This window comes from Oratosquilla oratoria, chromosome 24 (assembly GCF_046742065.1).
Source record: "Oratosquilla oratoria isolate Oo_2021 chromosome 24, ASM4674206v1, whole genome shotgun sequence".
In the NCBI taxonomy this organism is placed as follows: domain Eukaryota; kingdom Metazoa; phylum Arthropoda; class Malacostraca; order Stomatopoda; family Squillidae; genus Oratosquilla; species Oratosquilla oratoria.
This window is the reverse complement of record NC_134800.1, coordinates 8,202,079-8,221,742: the sequence shown is the minus strand read 5'-3', so window position 1 is coordinate 8,221,742 and position 19,664 is coordinate 8,202,079. Positions and strand designations below refer to the sequence as shown.

General features: G+C 37.1%; 1 protein-coding gene across 2 annotated transcripts; it reads left to right on the top strand.

Annotated features, from left to right (window-relative positions):
- Window positions 1–3,110: 3,110 nt before the first annotated feature.
- Window positions 3,111–19,171, top strand: LOC143038416 (uncharacterized). 2 transcript variants are annotated; one of them, XM_076207572.1, is made up of 4 exons: window positions 3,111–3,266; window positions 9,078–9,190; window positions 11,198–11,342; window positions 13,200–19,171. In XM_076207572.1, exons 1-4 carry the CDS (start codon window positions 3,257–3,259, stop codon window positions 14,183–14,185), a joined length of 1,254 nt encoding a protein of 417 aa, XP_076063687.1. In that variant the 5' UTR covers window positions 3,111–3,256; the 3' UTR covers window positions 14,186–19,171. The 2 variants fall into 2 exon arrangements, with proteins under 2 accessions (XP_076063687.1, XP_076063688.1); XM_076207573.1 differs by having other exon boundaries at window positions 3,156–3,266; window positions 9,135–9,190.
- Window positions 19,172–19,664: the final 493 nt, after the last annotated feature.

Sequence of the window (19,664 nt, the reverse complement as noted above, 5' to 3'; positions counted from 1 at the left end):
GGAGGAGTCGGGGTGGAGGTAGAATGTAGATTGAGAGAAGTGAGTAAATGCCTTGGTGGATTAAAAAGTGTAATGAGAAATAGACATCTGGGAATGGATGCTAAGAGGAGGTTATATGAAGGAGTGATTGTGCCAACAGCATTGTACGGGGCAGAAACATGGAACATGAGAATGTGTTTGAGATGAAATGTCTGAGAAGTATGATAGGGGTTACTAGGCTGGATAGAGTGAGAAATGAGGAGGTGAGGAGGAGAACAGGGGTGGAAAGGGAGCTGGGAGATAGGGTTGATGAAAGAGTATTAGGATGGTTTGGACACATGGAAAGAATGAGTGAAGAAAGATTAGTAAAAGAATTGTGTATGGCAGAGGTGGAAGGAGTGAATATGAGGGGGCGTCCTAGGAGGAGATGGATGGATGGGGTGAAAGGGGCATTACAAAAGAGAGGAATGTCTATGATAGAAGGACGGGAGAGAACAGAAGATAGGGGTGAATGGAGAGGGGTTGTGTATAGATGATGCTGTGATGCATGAGGGGTGGGGGGGGGATGGGGGTTGAGGAAGTATATATGAGAAAAAAAAATTATGCAGCCCAAAGGGATTTCTCCCCGTCTTCTCCTTTTCTGCATGAGGGGACGGAGAGGGGGGGGGGTCGCCGAATTTATGAAGCGGCCTTTCTGTGGATGTGCTGTGTCTTGCGACACTGCTTCTTACCCAGGGCAGTGGACAGGATGCAGGGATGACCTGTCATCCAGGAGGTGCCAAGATAAGAGGGAGGGAGGAGGGTGGAGGGAAGTGGAATATATAGGAAATGGAATGGATGGGAGTGGTTTCTATGCCTTTTTCTTTTAGGCTACCCCCCCCCCCCGTGTAGGGGGAAAAAGCCTTTGGTATATGTATGTATGTATGTATAAAATATTCCTTTAATGAGTACTAGACTCCCGTTGTTTTTATTTTTCTATATACATTTGTTTAGCATACGAATATGCTTTAAATAAATACATAAAATGCAATAGCAATATAGGGATCGGAATAATTTCAGATAATAATTCTCATCCAATCAAATGTCTCCACAAAGCGAGGCCCGCTTGTCTCCCATTCGCTAAATTACGGGTTTGAATCCCGCACTCCTCTCTGATTCCCAGCAATGACTGTTACATACAGAATTTAAGGTTAGGTATAAAAATATGGAGAGTAGAAGACGGGACACTACGAGCGTTGATCCTTTCTTGTATTATACAATTAAGTAAATAGTTAAATGCAATTAAGTAAACACACACACATATGTGAACTCTATTATCTCTTCCGGGAGGGTAATAACTGTCGATCACGAGTCCAGCACGTGATCCAAGACCATGGTGAATCACTGCAGAGATATCTGTACAGAATTTGGAAATGGAGGCAGAAAAAATGTAGCATAATGGAATTTGGAGAAATTAAAGAACGATATCAGGGCAATATAGAATTGGTGCAAAGGTAGTAAAGAAAGTGGGATCTGAAAAAGACCTGCGAGTGATCATCACAAAGGATATTTCGTCTGACAAACAGATAAACAAAATTGTCGGTGAAACCTATAACTTGCTAAGATAAATAAAAGTGGTTTTTACTTACTTGGATGAAAAAATGGCAAAGAAAATACTAGTCACACTGATAAGGTCAAAATTGGAGTACGCAGCGAGACTATGGCCACCCCAATACTAAAAAGAATAAAAAGAAAATTGAGAGAATTCAGAGAGCAACTACGAGGATGGCTCCAACACTATCTAAAATTCTAAATTGTCATATGAAGACAGATTATCAAAATTAGAATTACCGACTCTGGAACAGAAGAGAGAAAGAGGTGATTCGTTGATCATCTACAGAATTATGAGAGGTATGGAAGTTCTTGATAGAGAAGACTTACTAAATTGGGATAAAGGACACACAAGAGGACAAGGATGGAAGCTCAAAAAGGACAGTTACAGAAGAGACCTGAAAAAGAACAGCTTTCTCCACAGAGTGGTGGATATATATATATATATATATATATATGCTAATAACACGGGTACGTGTGTTCACTTATGCAAAGTAGACCACTTGGAAAAAGAAACTAACGAAGCAGAGCGCTTTCGTATGTTATATTTTCAGTGCATTGAAGATGTAATATACGAAAGCGCTCTGCTCCGTTAGTTTTTTTTTCCAAGTGTTCACTTTGCATATATATATATATATATATATATATATATATATATATATATATATATATATATATATATATATATATATATATATATACAGTGGCGGCGCCAGGGGGGGCTTGGGGGGGGGGCTTTAGCCCCCCAAAAAAAAGTGTTCCAGCCCCCCCATTATCCCCCCCCAACTGAAATGAGCAAATTGAAATTTTAAAACACTCATTGAAATAATATTATTAAGTGGAATTTTTAATTGCCAGGGCTAAAGATTTGTCAGCCATCAGTGCTAGCCCTACCATTAACCCCCTCCCCTTCTGAAATGAGGATAATATATGTGTATTATCATATTACTATTAGCCCCCCAAAAAAATTGCTCAGCCCCCCATAGCCTCCCCAACTAAAAATTCATGGCGCCGCCGCTGTATTTATATATATATATATATATATATATATATATATATATATATATATATATATATATATATATATATATATATATATATATATGTATATATATATATATATATATATATATATATATATATATATGGAGATTGTATAGTATATATATATAAAATATATATATATATATATATATATATATATATATATATATATATATATATGTAATATATATATATATATATATATATATATATATATATATATATATATATATATATATATATATATATATAAGAATCGAATTTTTGTTATATAAACACTTTCTGTCATTCAGTTATAAGTGAAGCAAGGAAAAAAATATCACAGCAAGTGTGAAGGGATTCAAATGTTGCGGGAAATTGCGCAAGGTTGCCAAAACCCAAAAATGGTTTAGGGAATATAGCATGCAATTAATTTTTCAGGAATTCCGTCTGAATCAAAGAGTAATAATTCTCTTTATCTTAAACAGTTACTGTAGATATTCATAAATCATGGGTAATTCCTATGACGTCGTTTTGAAAGTGTCTAGCTAAGGGTTTGTTTATAAAGTTGGACGATACACGGATGTGGATGTAGATAATTCCTCTTAGAGAGAAAGTTCCATATTTTTGTCAGCTATGAGACTTTATTCTTGTGGTTGACGGCATGAATACTGGTAAGTGAATTTCTGAAAAATATGTAATTTGGAGAGCTACATTGATATGTTTAAAGTAAGACGGTAATATGATGTTGGTTATTTACAGGGATGGATGGTGTGATAGCTGTCATCATAGAGGGTGGTCGCTATGTTGATTATATTAACAGACATTTGGGTTGTGCTGTATCAGTAATGACATTAGCACTATTATCACATTAATTGCAGCTCAGAAGACTGATTTGTACAAAATGTATTCTTACTTTATTAGAGCTCTTGTCATATTAGAAGAAAAAATGCTTAGGTACTCTGGATTGATGTAATTACTAAATAATCACATAAAATAGATGGTAGATTTATTCTGGGTAGCATTTTTGAGAAATGCAAAGACTTTTTTGGAGAATTTTTTTTCATCACAGAAATACAGTATAATTAAAATGTGTGCTAGATAGAGAATGTACTAGTCACAGTGTTTAGAAAGTTCAGTCACAGTGATACTTAGGAGGTAAAATTCCAGAATCATGCAAACATGGTTATTTAACATGAAATTTAAGGTGTCCAATAATTCCTTACGTAATATAACCGTACCTAACCAAACTCCAACATAATCATGTAAAAAGAAAAAAGTATTTTGGTAAATTTTTGGAAGTATACACCTACATAATATAGTATTAGAAAATTATGTATTTTGTAAATTATAATAAATCCATGTAATACACGTTTTTCGTGGCAGAAATCAATAATAGAAAATGTTTCTAAAAGTGATTCAATAATGAATGGAGCCACTGGTGCTGCTTGAGATGTCATCTTTGTTTTGATAGATGCGGTAGTCAAATAAATTAAAGTATAAATTCATCTATTCTAACCTAACCTGCATTTAGTAATGTGTTATCTGTAATTCTATAGGTCATCAGGGTCATGATCATTGTTGTTGTCAGGGATGTTGACAGCCAGTTTTGGTATCCGATCAGACTGTAGGGTGTACAGGAGTTGCATAGATTTAAGAAATTCATGAATCTCGGCTCCATAGCACTGTTTTGAAAATATGCACTGTGTGAGGTAAGTAAAGATTGACATAAATAGAGGTGAGGTGGCAAATTGAAAAGTTAAGGCTAGAGTAGTGAGTTTATTCAGAGCCAGATGTTTCAGTCTCTACGATCTTCCACTGAGGAAGACTGTAAGGGTCAAAACGTCTGGCATTGAACAAACTCATTACTCTAGCTTAACTTTTTATTTTGTCACCTCACCTCTATAACTGTGTGAGGTACTGATGGAAGTACTGAGGGCATTTTCAGATCCTGTGGTCTCAGCTTCATTTGGTAATGTATTTGCTTTTAGTGGTACTGGACAGACAACATGGCGTCTTGATTTTATGATGGCAACGTTATTTGGTCATGTATTTGCTTTTGGCATTTTATTTTATTTTATTTTTTTTTTCTGCCAAGAGAAATGTATATTACTTTGGTGTATTATGATTTACAAAATATTTAATTTTCTAATGCTATATCATGTAGGTGTGCACTTGCGAAAAAATACCAATCTTTAAAGAACAAAAAAGAAAAGTAAAAAAATGTGTTTGTGATACTGGCATAGAACAGATACTTTCAGTGGATAATTTGGTTCAGTTCTCTCGTGTAGGAGATGCTTACTGCCATGTCACACCGCATGTCTTTTGAGTCAGGTTGCCCTGGCACAGGAGTGAAAAGCGCACACCATTTAACCATGCTGTGTTCAAAGTCACTCATTGCCATGGGTGAGTGATGTGTTCATCCCTGCTGTTTCTCTCTTTGTACACATAGTGTTTCATTTGTCACAGGCACATGTAATCTTTGTATAGTTCTGTCCGTTAAATAACGTCCTCATGACACCGGTGGAGCTGAGACCTCTGTGACGTGGTGAGTGAGGCAGTTTGGTGAGTTTTCTTTTGCAAACTCCTAACCCTGAGAGGACAGTGGTGCACGTAAAGTGCCCTATGCATGTCGGTTTGTGTGTGTTGCAGTGAGCACTGGGATGAGTTCCCACAATTTGATGTGCCAAGTGACGGTCTTTGAGGATTCTTTCTCCAACACTGAAGTTAGCCTATAAGTCATTCGAAGTGAAGACTTTGTACTGATGTCTGTACTGTGGTAATGTTGGACAGTCTGTATAGTGTATTAATGTTGGAGAGTGAAAGATATGATGATCAACATTGTTGTTATGGGATGTGTATCGGTAGTTGGTATTCCATTTCCAGGCCCATTCTGTATTGACACAGTTTCAGTCCAAGATATTGACCTGTTCAAAGACAGACATTTTTTTTCTTTCTTTCTTTTTCTTCTTCTTCTTCTTTTTTAACACCAAATCACCACAGAAAAATGATAATGGACCCAGTGTTTATAAGAAAAATATTTGATACAGAAGGTGGTTAGGTCATGCTTGTCAAAAGTATCAAGATGAAATTGTCAAGTCTATAGTATTCTTAATCCCTTGAGTACGATGATGCTTACGTAGGCGTCATGATGTTCGAGTGAGTACATGAGGATGCCAGCTTCGGCTTCCTGATTATAATTATTTTGTAGTTGTAGCTGAATGACCCTTTTATTCTGTGAACAGGCTTGATCATTTTTTTGGTGGTTGCAAACATTCTGGGTGAAAGAGAACAAATATAACAGCCGTAACTATATTTTGTAATGCTCGTATTGTGATGCATCATCATACGTTGGGCAGCTAATGTGTGCACGAATATTTGACTTGTATTGAATAGGTTAACAATATGTGACAGCCCTAAACATGTCATTTAACTTATTTGTGGCTTGATGGTAAATCTATTGTATTTGTATGCGAGAATGTGAAAAATTACTGTTTTCTCTTCAAAACTTATATTTCATGGTGGTTGCATTAGGATGATATTGGTCTATTATATCAATGATTTAGTCCAATGTCCTAATTTTGCCATTTTTATAGAAGAGAGCCATGTTCCATAGATCACTCAATGAAGAAGTTCTATGAAGTTTTTCTTGAACATGTGCTGGGCATTGTAAGACTATGTATATGTTTTCTTTTTGGCTACCCCCCATGTAAGGGAGAAAAAGCCGTTGGTATATGTATATATGTATATACAGTATACTTTCTAGTGAACCCCTATTAGTGTAAGAGGCAATTCCAATGCTCTGATCCCTGGGCAGCGGCAACAGATTGATTAATCTCATTGTTCATGAAAAGTTACCGGAGATATTGGTGAAATAGTTTGGTACCAGGCAGAATAAAAAGAAAATTGATACAGAGAGGGGGGGGTTGCCAATTAAATGAAGCGGCCTTGCTGTGGATGTGCTGTGTCTTGCGACACTGCTTCTGACCCAGGGCAGTGGGCAAGGTGCAGGGATGACCCGTCATCCAGGAGGTGCTCAGATGAGAGGGAGGGTGGGAGGGGTGTGGAGTGTATTTAGGGATGAAATGGGTGGGAGTGTTTTTATGCCTTCCCCTTTTTGGCTACCTCCCTTGAAAGGGGGAAAAAGCCTTGGTATATGTATGTATGTATGATACACAGCATGGAAAAGATTACTCTACTTGAGGTGCACTGATGTTGATTCTACTCTCGGTTGTTTCCACAAGAGACATCCGTTTACAAATGGCTAGGCTGAGTTCATTGAACCTGTTAACCCCTTCACAATGGGCCAAAATCTCGCGGGCAGCATTAGCTGCCAGATGTGCGATGTTGCGTCATAATATTCGCATTATAAAGAATAAAGTTACCGCTGTATTGCTCGTTCTCTTTCTCCCGTGAATTTTTATATCCATAGAAAATATGATGAAGCCAGTTTACAGAGTATGGGGGTCACGCAGGTACAACTACAATATATATAATCAAGACGCCGACATCGGCATCCTCGTGTACCCACTTGCTCCTCATGACGCCTACGTAGGCGTCATCGTATCGAAGGGGTTGAGAGGATGCATGGAAGCTTGATCAGAGAGATTGTGGGAACTGGTACCAGTGGATGACTGAAGCGACCTGCCCATTGGCGTTTGCCCCTGAATTGATGATGATGATGACTGGAGAGAAGCTGTAATACTCTGCTATGGAAGGGTTGTCACAGAGATGAATGCAATAGCTTGGCAGCAGCCAAGATTAAGGGAAAATCGCAACCCAGTACTGACGGGGTACGTGCTCATAATTGACGTGGACTGCATTGATATGAGTTAAGAGATAAAGAAATAGACTAAAGGAAGTAAGTATCGGAGAGGGGGAATGAAAAGTATTATGAGAAATGTGTATCTAGGGATGAATGCAAAGAGGCTTTACAAAGGGTGATTGTGCCCACAGTATTGCTTTGAGCAGTGGTTAAGAATATGAGGGAGGCAGGAAAAACTGTTGTTATTGATTGTAGTGTAGAATCTCTCATGTTGCTGTCATATGACAGCCAGAAAGGAAGAACTTAAATGTGTATGAGATGAATTGTTTGAGAAATATGGTAGGTGTAATAAGGATAGAGTGAAAAATATTGGTGTGAAGAAAGACTAACAGGAAGAGTGTGGATAGAGTGGACTTGATAGGAAGACCAAAAATGAGGTGGATGGACAGGGAGAGGGGTCACTGGGTTAAGAGGAATATCTTTTGAAGAAGGAAGAATGTGCAAGGAGTGAATGAAGAATGATTGTAAATTGATGAAGAAATGACATGACTCCATTTTGTGTGTGTGAGGTGGGAATGGTTACCATATACAGTCAAATTCCTTTTATCCGACCTTCGAACATCCGACTAGTCCAAACGTCCGACTTTTTTCTTCAATGTCCCAAGTCGGATAAAAAGTTGAATTTGTCCAATCATCCGACCATCGAGTGAATGTTTAGTTGTTGCTATCGCAACTACTGACTCATGGCGCTCATGTCGGCTCTTATTTTGGCGGGCATTTCAGAGTTTGCTTACGTTTGGCCATTGTTGGTTGTTTCTCCTCCACTCTATTGTGTTGTTTATTATGCTTTATTATACCATAAATAAGTGAAAATGTCCCAAACCAGTGATCTTTTTAATCTGTTAGTTTACGTCCAAACATCCGATCTAGGGTAGGTCCCACCAAGGTCGGATAAAAGGAATTTTATTGTAATGAAGCAGTAGGGTAAGCCAGCTTTAACTATTGTGCCATGCTGTGGAAGAACTGTGTCTCACTGCATTACCTTTGATCTGATGAATATGGAAGAGGACAGATATGACCCTTTATCCTTCAGGTGCTAAAATGAGAGGGGTGTTGTGTGAGTTTTGGATGGGTGTGGAACAGGTGTATGCTATGCTTTGACTCCCCCCCCCCCTTCAAGGGAAAAGGATCATTGGTATGTATAGTGCATTAATGCATAACAATCTGTCCTCTTAACAATTCCCGTGGCTAATTTCTCGTAAGCTGCAAGAAACCAGTAAGCAGAGCCTTTGTATGTTATTTATATATACTGTATATTTATATATATATATATATATATATATATATATATATATATATATATATATATATATATATATATATATATATATATGTCCTTGAAGATAATAAGAAAGAAAATTTGTGTCACTAAATCCGTAAGTATAGGATTCACCTGAGAGAGTTATGAGGGATTATGATTGATATGATTATTGTGTTGAACTACTGCATGCAGCACATCTCCGAGAATTGCATGAGGAGTCATGAATAAAAATCATATTTATTTAGAGCTCCTGCCCAAAGAGGTGAATTGATCTTGCATATTTGCTGTTATACAAAAATGTAGATCAGCGAATCCATAGTATAAGGTGTTGGATGTTGAAGCAATACAATATATGATGTCAGTGTTTCACAATTTTATTTTTTGTTATTAACTTGGCAGGAACCATGTGTCGTTCTTGGGTTCTGCTTGTGGCTCTTATCTTTCCCTGTTTAATAGGAAAGACACAGTCTCTGCTGGATTTGAGCCATGGACTTTCTCCAGTCACATCTCAGGTAAGAGATATTTGTACAGTAGTGTATCAAAAGTATGGCATGATTGATATCAGAATATTTAAGCATACTTTTTCTCTTTAGAAAAAAAATGGGGAAAAGAAAGATAAGGAACCCTCAAACGAAGATTGAAACAAAACTGTAGCCTAGTACACTTGGTGTTTTATGCCAGTAGCATGAATGTCTTTAAGACTCATTTCAATGGAGTAGAACATCTCACAATTTATCAATTTGAAGAAAGGGGAGACCAGTGATGAGCCGGCAAGATGTCAGTACCTCTATCTGGAGGAACAACCCTAAGGTGCTGAGACTCAGTCACTGGACCAGGCCCAGAATCTTGATCTGTCAACTTCAACTCTATTTCCTCCACCTTTTCTTATAAAGAGAACTGACATCTGGTAATTAGCCTTGGTCAGACTTAAGTGTCTGCCCTTGAGGTATGCACTTAGAAAGGGAGGTGAGGGTATTGTTACATATATATATATATATACCAAAGGCCCTTTTCCCCCATACAAAGGGAGAAAATAATAATATTAATACAAGATAGAAAAAATAGTAAAGAAAAAAGAAAAAGATTAAAAAAAAAAGATAAGCAAAAAGGAATGTACAGGGACAAGGACTGCCATTGTTGTAACCGTGAAATGGAGCAAGTCAAGATTGTTGTAAACCAAGGAATTCCTTTATCGAATTTAAGAACCCACCAGACCATGGGGCTTTTCTTACATTCAAGGTCTATAGTTACATACCTCCCATACTTCTGTTTTTTCATTTTATTTAATACATTGTTTTTATTCTACTCTACCCCTTCAAATATTTAATTTGTAATAACCCAGCACTAATGCTCTTGGGAGTGGTATTGTACTGAAGAGATACAGTGGTGGTAAAGAGATTTAAAGAGGGTAGTAGAAGGAATAATAGAAGTTAAAAGTGGTCATTATTTTATTATTATCATCATCATTATTATTAATATATATATTTTTTATCTTTTTATTTTTGTATTATTTTGTTTATTTGTTATTATTTTGTTTATTTGTTATTATTTTTTTTTTCATTTATTTATTTATTTTTTACTTATTTATTTATTACTATTTTTTTTACCAAGGCTTTTTCCTTGGTAAAAAAAATAGTAATAAATAAATAAGTAAAAAATAAATATGTATGTATGTACTATTTTTTTAATGGAGATAAGTCTCCAGTTTTAGAAGAATCATATATGATCAAACCCTTCAGAGTTCTTTTCCTTCATCAGAACAGATTGGGTGTATTAATTATTTTACCATGTGTTTTTCCATCTATTTAGACTATATCTAATTCAGTCTGTTATCAGACTCATTATTTTTTCCTTGTGTCTTAGTTTATCACAAGCAAATCAATAGGACAATTTTGGTGTGACTTTTATTCATAATTTACACCCTTTTCAAAATTTCCTCCTCCATTCTGATTCATCTGTGTATGTGTGAGAGAAAATGTATTGTGTTATGGAAATGCAGTCATTTTAACCTGGAAATAGTTAGAGCAGATTTAGTCTGGTTCTAAGCAGAATGAGATCTGATGAAAGACGTTGTGACAGGGTAATTAATTTTTGGTAACTCATGGTAACCTGTTCATTACTGAAGGAGTAAAAGGGGCAAACGTCACCTACGTACAAAAGTGATTAACAAAACGTGTCACAGCCTGTACGTAAGGGTTGGTTTACAGCGTCAAATATGTGACCAAGGAGCTAGATAATGATGGCAACAATGATCCATGGTGCAGAATGTAATAGGTGGGTAGTTGCCCGAATAAAAGAAAGTGTCACACATCATGATGGTAGTGAGTATCTTCCAGCTAAAGATATCTTCTTTACCCAATGTGCTTGGACTTCTCGGGGAGGTATCAGTCACTGCTGGGAAGTGGAGAGAAATGCAAAACTCAAGTCCATGACTAGGAAGATGCAAGACCCACTTGATTGCACCACCAGTGTACACTGAGTATGAATGAGGCTGATATATAGCAATGGATTTTTTGCAGGGCGGGAGTCGGCAGGATCAAGTGGCTTTAAATCATCTCACTGGCAAGACAGAAGGGGATATGGTGTCTTTGAAAATGGAAGGCTTCAAATCCAAGGAACCAGAAATGTTGCCTACACCCTTACCACTTGAGGACACACAAGCAGGTATCTCTAGATGTTAATTTGTCATCTCTGAAGTGTTAATTTTTTTTTACCCCAGTTCCCTTTATTTTATTAAAAGATAATGTGATGAGCATATGGAAAGTAGGAATGAGGACATTACACTATATCTTCCATCCTCTCACATCACACTAACATCTTGTAAGCACTACCAACAGAATGAAAAGAAAAATACACCTGCAGCATCCTAATCAAACATCTACCACAACCTACCACCCAAACCCCACAAAACATCCACATAGACACACATTCATACCCAGGTAACAAATCAAGCCTTCCAAGAATGACCACCAAACTCAATACTACAACCCCCAGATATAAATTCCACAAAGAAAATCTTCCCACACCATACAAGAATCACACTGGCACAGCTGGACACCATCCATCATTAAGACAGAGTAGGCCAAGCCAACACAGAATCAAACTGCCCCAGATCCGCTTCGAGGAGAGACAGATCACCTCATACTACTATGCCCCACAGTAACAATACCCAGACAGTATCTGTTCTTGAAGTGATTCATGGTCCTGACTAGAGGCTATTGCCAGTTTCCTGGAAGAGGCGGGTCTTCTGCAAGAGAAACCAGGGTCAACAGATTGGTTGATTGATAGGAATGAGGAAAGATGAGGGAAAAATGGAAAAAGTAGAAGTGGGCAGAGTGAACTTGGGATGAAGACTGAGAATGAAGTGGATGAATGGAGTATAGGGGGTTTTGGATGCTCATGGAACGTCTATCAAGCAGGGGAGAGGGAGATAGCCAAATCAAAAGGCATGTAGCCAGTCCCTCCCATTTCACTCCCATCTACCACCCTTTCCTCTTTCTCCTCTTAGCTCCTCGTGGATGACGGGTCATCCCTGTCTCCCGCCTTTTGTCCTGGGTCAGAAGCAATGCAGCAAGACATAGTACATCCACAGCAAGGCATAAATTACTTTAAATTACTTTTATGTGGATGAGAAGCGGGGGGTGGGGTGCATGCAAAGAAGCAGTGGGGCTAAACCAACTGGTTGTTAGTGCTGTGGATTTTCTTGCTGAAGTGATTTGACAGGGATGACCCCCCAGCCATGAGGTACTGAGATGGTTAGGGCATTGAGTAGGTTTTAATTATTTACAAAGTTTTAACCACTTCCATATGGTGATGCCAACGTAGGCGTCATGAGGAGCAAGTGGGTACGCGATGATGCCGATGTCGGCGTCTTGATTATATTTATTGTAGTCGTACCTACGTAACCTCCATTCTCTCTAAACTGGCTTCATCATATTTTCTATGGATATCAAAATTCACGGGTGAAAGAGAACGAATGATTGAGCACTGACTTTATTTTTTATAATGCGATTTTTATGACGCAACATCGCACATCGGGCAGCTAATGCTGCCAGATGTGCGATGTGCCCCGGAGTGAAGAGGTTAAAGGGAGAGACCAGTGATGGAGGACTACATGTAGTGGTCCTGCCAGATGGACAGTGAAGCTGCCCATTTTCAAAACCTAATCAACCCCTTCACCTTCATCAGAAAATGCAGCCCTGGGGGTTGGTACTTGATCACCAAACTGGGCCCAAGATTTCTCTGTAATAACTTCAACCCTATTTATTACATTTTTCATTCATTGGGGAACTGCCAGTTTCAGCCATTGATTTAGAAACTGTTCCACACTGATGCAACACAGATTGCAGATCTTCCCAGAGAGATCTTTGGGAGGTTCTGAGGACTGTTGCCATCCACTGTGGGGCTGTGGGTTTTCTGCATGATGAAACATGAGGCAACAGTTGATTAATCACTTGATTAGTATATTGATTTCAGAAATAAATCTGTTTTTCTTCAATGTTGTCCTTTTATCTTTCCCAGTTGAAAACGGTGTTCAGGATGAAGGAACAAGTAGTGGAAAGGAAGAATCGCCAAAAGACTGCATTGAGGATAAATTAAGCGAAGAGCAAAATGAAGAGGTCAGCCTATTAGAACTTACAAAACCTACAAAAGACAAGATGTCAGAAGGAACAGGAACTAATAGAGAAGGTGCTGTTGATGCAGTGGAACATTCACAAGATGCCTCCAAGAAGAACACTATGGAAGAACAGGGGGAGGATAAAAAAACTGACCCCAAGAAAGAAGTAGAAGGTCCATCATCAGTGCCTCGTAAGGGAGTAGGTATTATGTTACCGGAGTTAGATGTAGAAGATTCACCATCAGTGCCTCGTAAGGGTGTAGAAACGACTCCAGTTGGTCAGTCGGTTCCCAGAAAAGGTGTAGTTAGCAACCCACCTTCTGTTGTACCGAAGAAGGGGGTTGGCAAAGGACCTGAGCCTCAAGATCTTGCAAGAGCTGATATAAAAAGTGCATCAATTCCCAGAAAAGGTGTCGGAAGTCAGTCTGTTCCCAGGAAAGGTGTCGAAGCTGAGCCTCCACCAGGTGTTCCAGAAACAGTACACACTTTAGTCGGAAATGGAACACAAATGGAATCAAATAGTACATTACATATAAATAATTCTTCCACTCACAACAGTTCACGTGCCATTACTCCTGTCGCCACTAACTTGACCCAGAACTCGTCAGCAGTTGGTGTACCTTCGGTTGAATCACATTTGAATAAAACTGCCGGTCAGACAAAACCTCCGCATAACAAACCGCCAACTTCTGATGAGGCTTTTATGAAGTCACCGTACGGAGATGGTAGCGTTGTTGGGAATAGCTATTCATTACAGATATTTATCTTTGTTTTACTCTGTCTGATCTTGGCCGGGGGAATCCTTGGCTACACACGATTGCAAGATGTTTGGATGCGGAGGCATTATGCTCGTGTGGATTTTCTAGTTGATGGAATGTACCAAAATTAATCTTGTTTAATTTACATTTGATTTGCTAGAGTTCATAATAGCAATAAAACATTTGAATATGGAATTCATAGTTTCGTGTGATTGCTAAAGCTGTATTGTGATTAGTGATACGTAATACAAATCTGCAAGGTTGTTGTTTTTAGTTACTGTAAATGAGAAAGCCTTGTTGAAGGTAATGAGCTATGAGCAGCCCATTTTGAAGGGTTTATATTCATAGATTTTGCATAGGCTTAGATTTGTCAAAAAAGAAGAAAAAACAAAAAAGGAGAAAGAAAAACAGAAATCCCAATTTTCAAATTATTTTTAGTAAAGCAGTGCTGCAGGCAGAACACGGTTTATTTTATTTCCAAGTTTTTTGTATAATTTTTGCAATGCATTTCAACACGAGCAGTTAAGTACAGAGAAGCTTTAAACAACTGTGATATGCCTGTGGCACTTGGAAGTAATTTGCAGGTGGAATTGATCTAATTTGACATATCAATGAACTCTAGAATCTTTTTATGGAGATTGTTTCAGATGTTTTCAGGTCAATGATCTGAAGAAAATGTCTGTCATCACAAGAAGATGGTTATCATGTAAAGGCTTAACAAAAATGAGGAATGTAGTAGAGGAAAATACTTTGTGACTGTTATTAGTAAGTAATTGTGATTACATTAAGTAAATGATATATATATACACAGGCTGTGTGTATATATATGTGTGTGTGTGTGTATATATATTTATATATATATGTGTGTGTGTGTATATATATTATATATATGTAATATATATATATATATATATATATTAATATATACATATATATTAATATATATTAATATATACATATATATTATTATATATATATATATATAATATATATATGTATATATATATATATATACACACATACATACATACATACATACATATAAACACACATACATTTACATATCTTATTTTCTTTTTCTTTTACTTTTTTCCATGCTTGCCATAGGGATAGCATGCAAGACTATAGTACTCAAAATGTTATGTAATTAACTTGTTCATAGCAGGTAATTTCTTTTGTTGTTATATATCCATACATCTCTACTTTGGTGTCTGGGATCATATTCATACATATTTGGCAAGTTACAGTTGTCAAACTATGAATTTACACTCACATTGGAACAGTCACAAATTGCTCTTGTTCTTTCTCCATGATATATATCCAGGGCCGGATTATGTCCTCTGGAGGTTTTAAGCACTGAAAAGGTTATGGGGCATGCATGCGTATATATATACACACACGCATGCATACATACATATACCAAGGGGTTTTCCCTCCTTACAAGAGAGGTAGAATTCCATTCCCACCCATTTCATCCATACCCATTCCATCCCCATTCACCAGCCCTTCTTGTGTGTATGTGTGTGTACATACACACACATACCTCTAAAGAGAAACAATACTAATTCTCCTTGATACTATAATAACAATTATAGTATTATTATTATGATTTTATATGTATGTGAGTGTGTGTGTGTGTGTGTGTATATATATATATACAGACACTCCTCAACTTACGTTTTAGTTATGTTCCGAATGGCCGAACGAAACGTGAAAATGAACGTAAGTTGTTACTGTACGTTCCAGTAATGTATGATCGTTCATACTGTACTATACATCCATTAATTCTAATACCGTATTTTATAAAACACCCCTAAATCATTAATTATAAACATAGCATTGTAAAATAATAACATTAATTTCAAATAAATTAAATTCAAGCAACATAAAGTGAGATGGTGGAGGAGAAGGAGGAGGGGGAGGAGGAGGAAGCAAGGCACGTTCAGCCTGTCGTTTGTGCAATGTAAACAATGGACGCAGAGTCATGCGTATCGTTTGAACGTCTCGTACTACGGAGAGCACGCTAAACTAAAAAATTCACTAAATTTTTTTTTTTTTTTAGTCGGTTCAAACATAAAATAAAAGAAATGTAAAATGAATGAACGTAAGTAGAGGAGCGTCTGTATCTTATTTATAGTGGGGGTCCCTGCTTATGGGCTGTAGGTGATCTACAGCATTTGCACCATGGTTCATTGTGAAACCAGAACTGGAAAGAAAAGAAGAACAATTCTGGTGGTGCTCCTTATCCCTTGAGGCCCAAAGCTTATCTTGCTTAATGGTTAATGATGCAGGCCTGCATGTGTTATATATTCTTCTTTTGGTACCTTTTCCTTTCCCTGACATTGATTTCTGCCTATTTTCTTCACATTCCTGACTTTATTTTTTTTTTCGGTTTGTGAACTGTTTTTATACACACATACACAATATAAGGAAAATTGAAAGAATCCAAAGAGCAACTACAAAGATAGCCCCAACACTTTCAAAACTATCATACAAGGAGAGATTGTCAAAACCGGAATTACCAACACTGGAACAAAGAAGAGAAAGAGATGATTTGTTGACCATCTATAGAATCATGAGAGGCATGGAAGTTCTTGATAGAAAACTTACTAAATTGGGATAAGTGAAATACAAGGGGACATGAAGTTCAAAAAGGACAGTTGTAGAAGAGACCTGAAAAAGAACAGCTTTTCACACAGAGTGGTGGATATATGGAACAAATTGGACAAAGCAATAGTGTGTACAAAAACCCTACATGAATTTAAGAGTAAATTAGACACTGCGAGATACAAAATGGGACACCATGAGCATAGCTACCCTTCCCGTAAGATACAACTAGGTAAATACACACACACACTCAGCAGGATTGTGGGAGAGACATATGGAGTACTGCAGAAGATTAAAGTGGAGTTCCATCATATGGATGAAGAGATGATGAAAAAACTCACTGAAACCCTGATACATCCAAGACTGGAATATGCATCAGTAGTATGGTTCCCAAAAAAGTGAAGAATATAATTAATATTGAGAGAATACAAAGGGCAGCAACCAAACTGGGCCCCAGCCAGGTAGTTAAACCATATAAGGAAAGACTAAAAGTACTTGGTCTACCAACTTTGAAAGATTGAAGAGAAGGAGGTGACATGATTATAATGTTCAGGTCACTAAATGGGATAGATTGCATTTGTAGAAGAGATCTAATTAAAGATGGGAGAGCTTTAAGAGGTCATGGAAGTAAATAAAGAAAAACATGTCGAAAGGATGTGAAGAAATGCAGTTTTTCATGTTGATGTAGGTGTGGAATAGCTTAGAAGGTGACATAGCCCAAGCTCAAACACTACAGGAGTTCAAATCTAAATATGATAATTGGAAATCAAAGATATAGATTAAATTGGAGCTGTACGTGAATTTGAGTCTAAGTATGTAAAGTTAGAGAAGAGGAGACAGTACTCAGCAAGTGTTCCTCCTTTCCTGTATACTATAAATTAGGTAAATACACACACACAAAAGACAACCTGTTGCCTGACGGACATATCAACAGGATTGTAAGAGACATATGCAGACTATTGCAGAAGATCAAAGTGGCATTAAGAAGGACTGCATGTCTAAAGGATATGAAGAAACACAGTTTCCAATATAGATGCGTAAATATTTGTAATAGCTAACAAGGGGAATAATGCATTAATTCAAATCTAGATATGGTAGTTGGAAATTAAGGATATAAACCAAGTTGGAACAGTACATAAACTTGAGGCCAGATATGATAAACTGGAGAGTAGTATTTGGGATCCAATTAACAATGCTCCTTTCTGTAGTACAGTAATATTCTTTTTATCCAACCTTCAAACATTCAACTTTTTTCTTCAATGTCCCAAATCGGATAAAAGTTGAATTTGTCCAAACATCTGACCGTCAAGTGATTCTTTAGTTGCGTCTATCGCCTCTACCAGCTCATGGAGTTCAGGTCAGCTGTTATTTTAGTAGACATTTCAGTGTTTACGTTCGGCCTTTGGTGATTATTTCTCCTCCACTCTGCTGTGTTGATTATTATGCTTTATTGTACCATAGATAAGTGAAAATGTCTCAAATGAGTGACTTTCTAAAAAAAATTCTTAATGTTTTAGTGTACGTCCAAACATCCGACTTTTCCAAACATCTAATCTAGGGTAGGTCCCACCAAGGTCGGATAAAAGGAATTTTACTCTATACTACAGCTAGGTAAATACACAGTGTTGGGAAGTATAGCATTCCATATAAATGCATGGACTTATGGAACAAGTTGGATGAAAATATAATTAAAGTTAACGCCATAGATAAATTTATGGCAAAGTTTAAGAGTAGAAACAAAAAGACAGGAACCCCATGAGTATAGCTCCAACCCTGTATACTACAGCTAAGTAAATATATCAAGTTAAAATATATGCACACAGACACTTTTTGAAACTATGATAATTTGAGAGCAAGAGACAGAATCCTATGAATGTTGTTCCAGTCCTGTAAACTACAATTAGGTAAATACACACATGCAAACACACAGTGCTCCCATTTTCAATTTTTACTTTGGAGTCTCTCTCTCTCTCTCTCTCTCTCTCTCTCTCTCTCTCTCTCTCTCTCTCTCTCTCTCTCTCTCTCTCTCTCTCTCTCTCTCTCTCTCTCTCTCTCTCTCTCTCTCTCTCTCTCTCTCTCTCACTCTCTCTCTCTCTCACTCACTTATTTGTGATTTTTTTCTTTTGCTGCTGCAGTTTTTATCCTTGCTTTTTTTAAAAGCATTTATATACAACATTCATTTGTATTATGCACATATCAAGGAAAATGAACTGTTGCAAACATTATGCATTCTGAAGTGCAATCATCTGTGATGTCTTTTGTAGAGGTTTTTACCATGCAGTGCAGTCTGCAATAAGCCTCTTCAGAGATTTACTGGTAATTAAGCTGTTAAACAATACTCTCCACATTTTTGTAAACTGTTTTGGAGAGGATGATGTGTTTACAAGTTTCTCAATTTAAAACTGATCTGTTAGAAACTGATAGAATGAGTGCAATATTTTTTGTATTCAATTTTGTAAGCATAATTTTGTATTGCAGAAAGAAATTAAAATATAACCCTTTAAAGATAATTTTTTATTTAAGTACCATTCAGTATTACTGTTATGTAAGCCAAATATTGTACAGTTTAATCTTGAATAACAAACGCCCCAATTAACAAATTGATTAACAAACAAGTTTTGTAAACAATATTTGACTATTAACGAACAATACTTTGGGGTGCACACAATTCCAAAGGTTCGGTAGTGCTTTGGCACGTTTGCCATAAATATTTCAAATAGCGAATATTTCAGTTTAATAATGGAGTCACAGAATGAATGAAGTTCATTACAAGAGGTTCCAATGTACTCATAACAATGAATACCATTGTTCCTATCAGTATAATTTTTGCTTGTCATAGGAGTGATTTGTGAGGCATCTGTTTCTAGTTGTCCTTCAAGATGGACCGTAAAAGTGTCCATACCCGTGACTGATAATTACGCCAAGATCCTTTAGACACACTTGGTCTTTGGATCAGGTCCAAGATCTCTGTCAACTTAAACTGTATGTCACTCATGGAGAGCT

Bases quoted from the DNA above. Each gene is read 5' to 3' on its own strand.
- LOC143038416 (XM_076207572.1), top strand. The intron at 9,191-11,197 runs GTAAGAGATATT...GATTTTTTGCAG, and splicing joins TTTCTCCAGTCACATCTCAG to GGCGGGAGTCGGCAGGATCA. The intron at 11,343-13,199 runs GTATCTCTAGAT...TATCTTTCCCAG, and splicing joins ACTTGAGGACACACAAGCAG to TTGAAAACGGTGTTCAGGAT.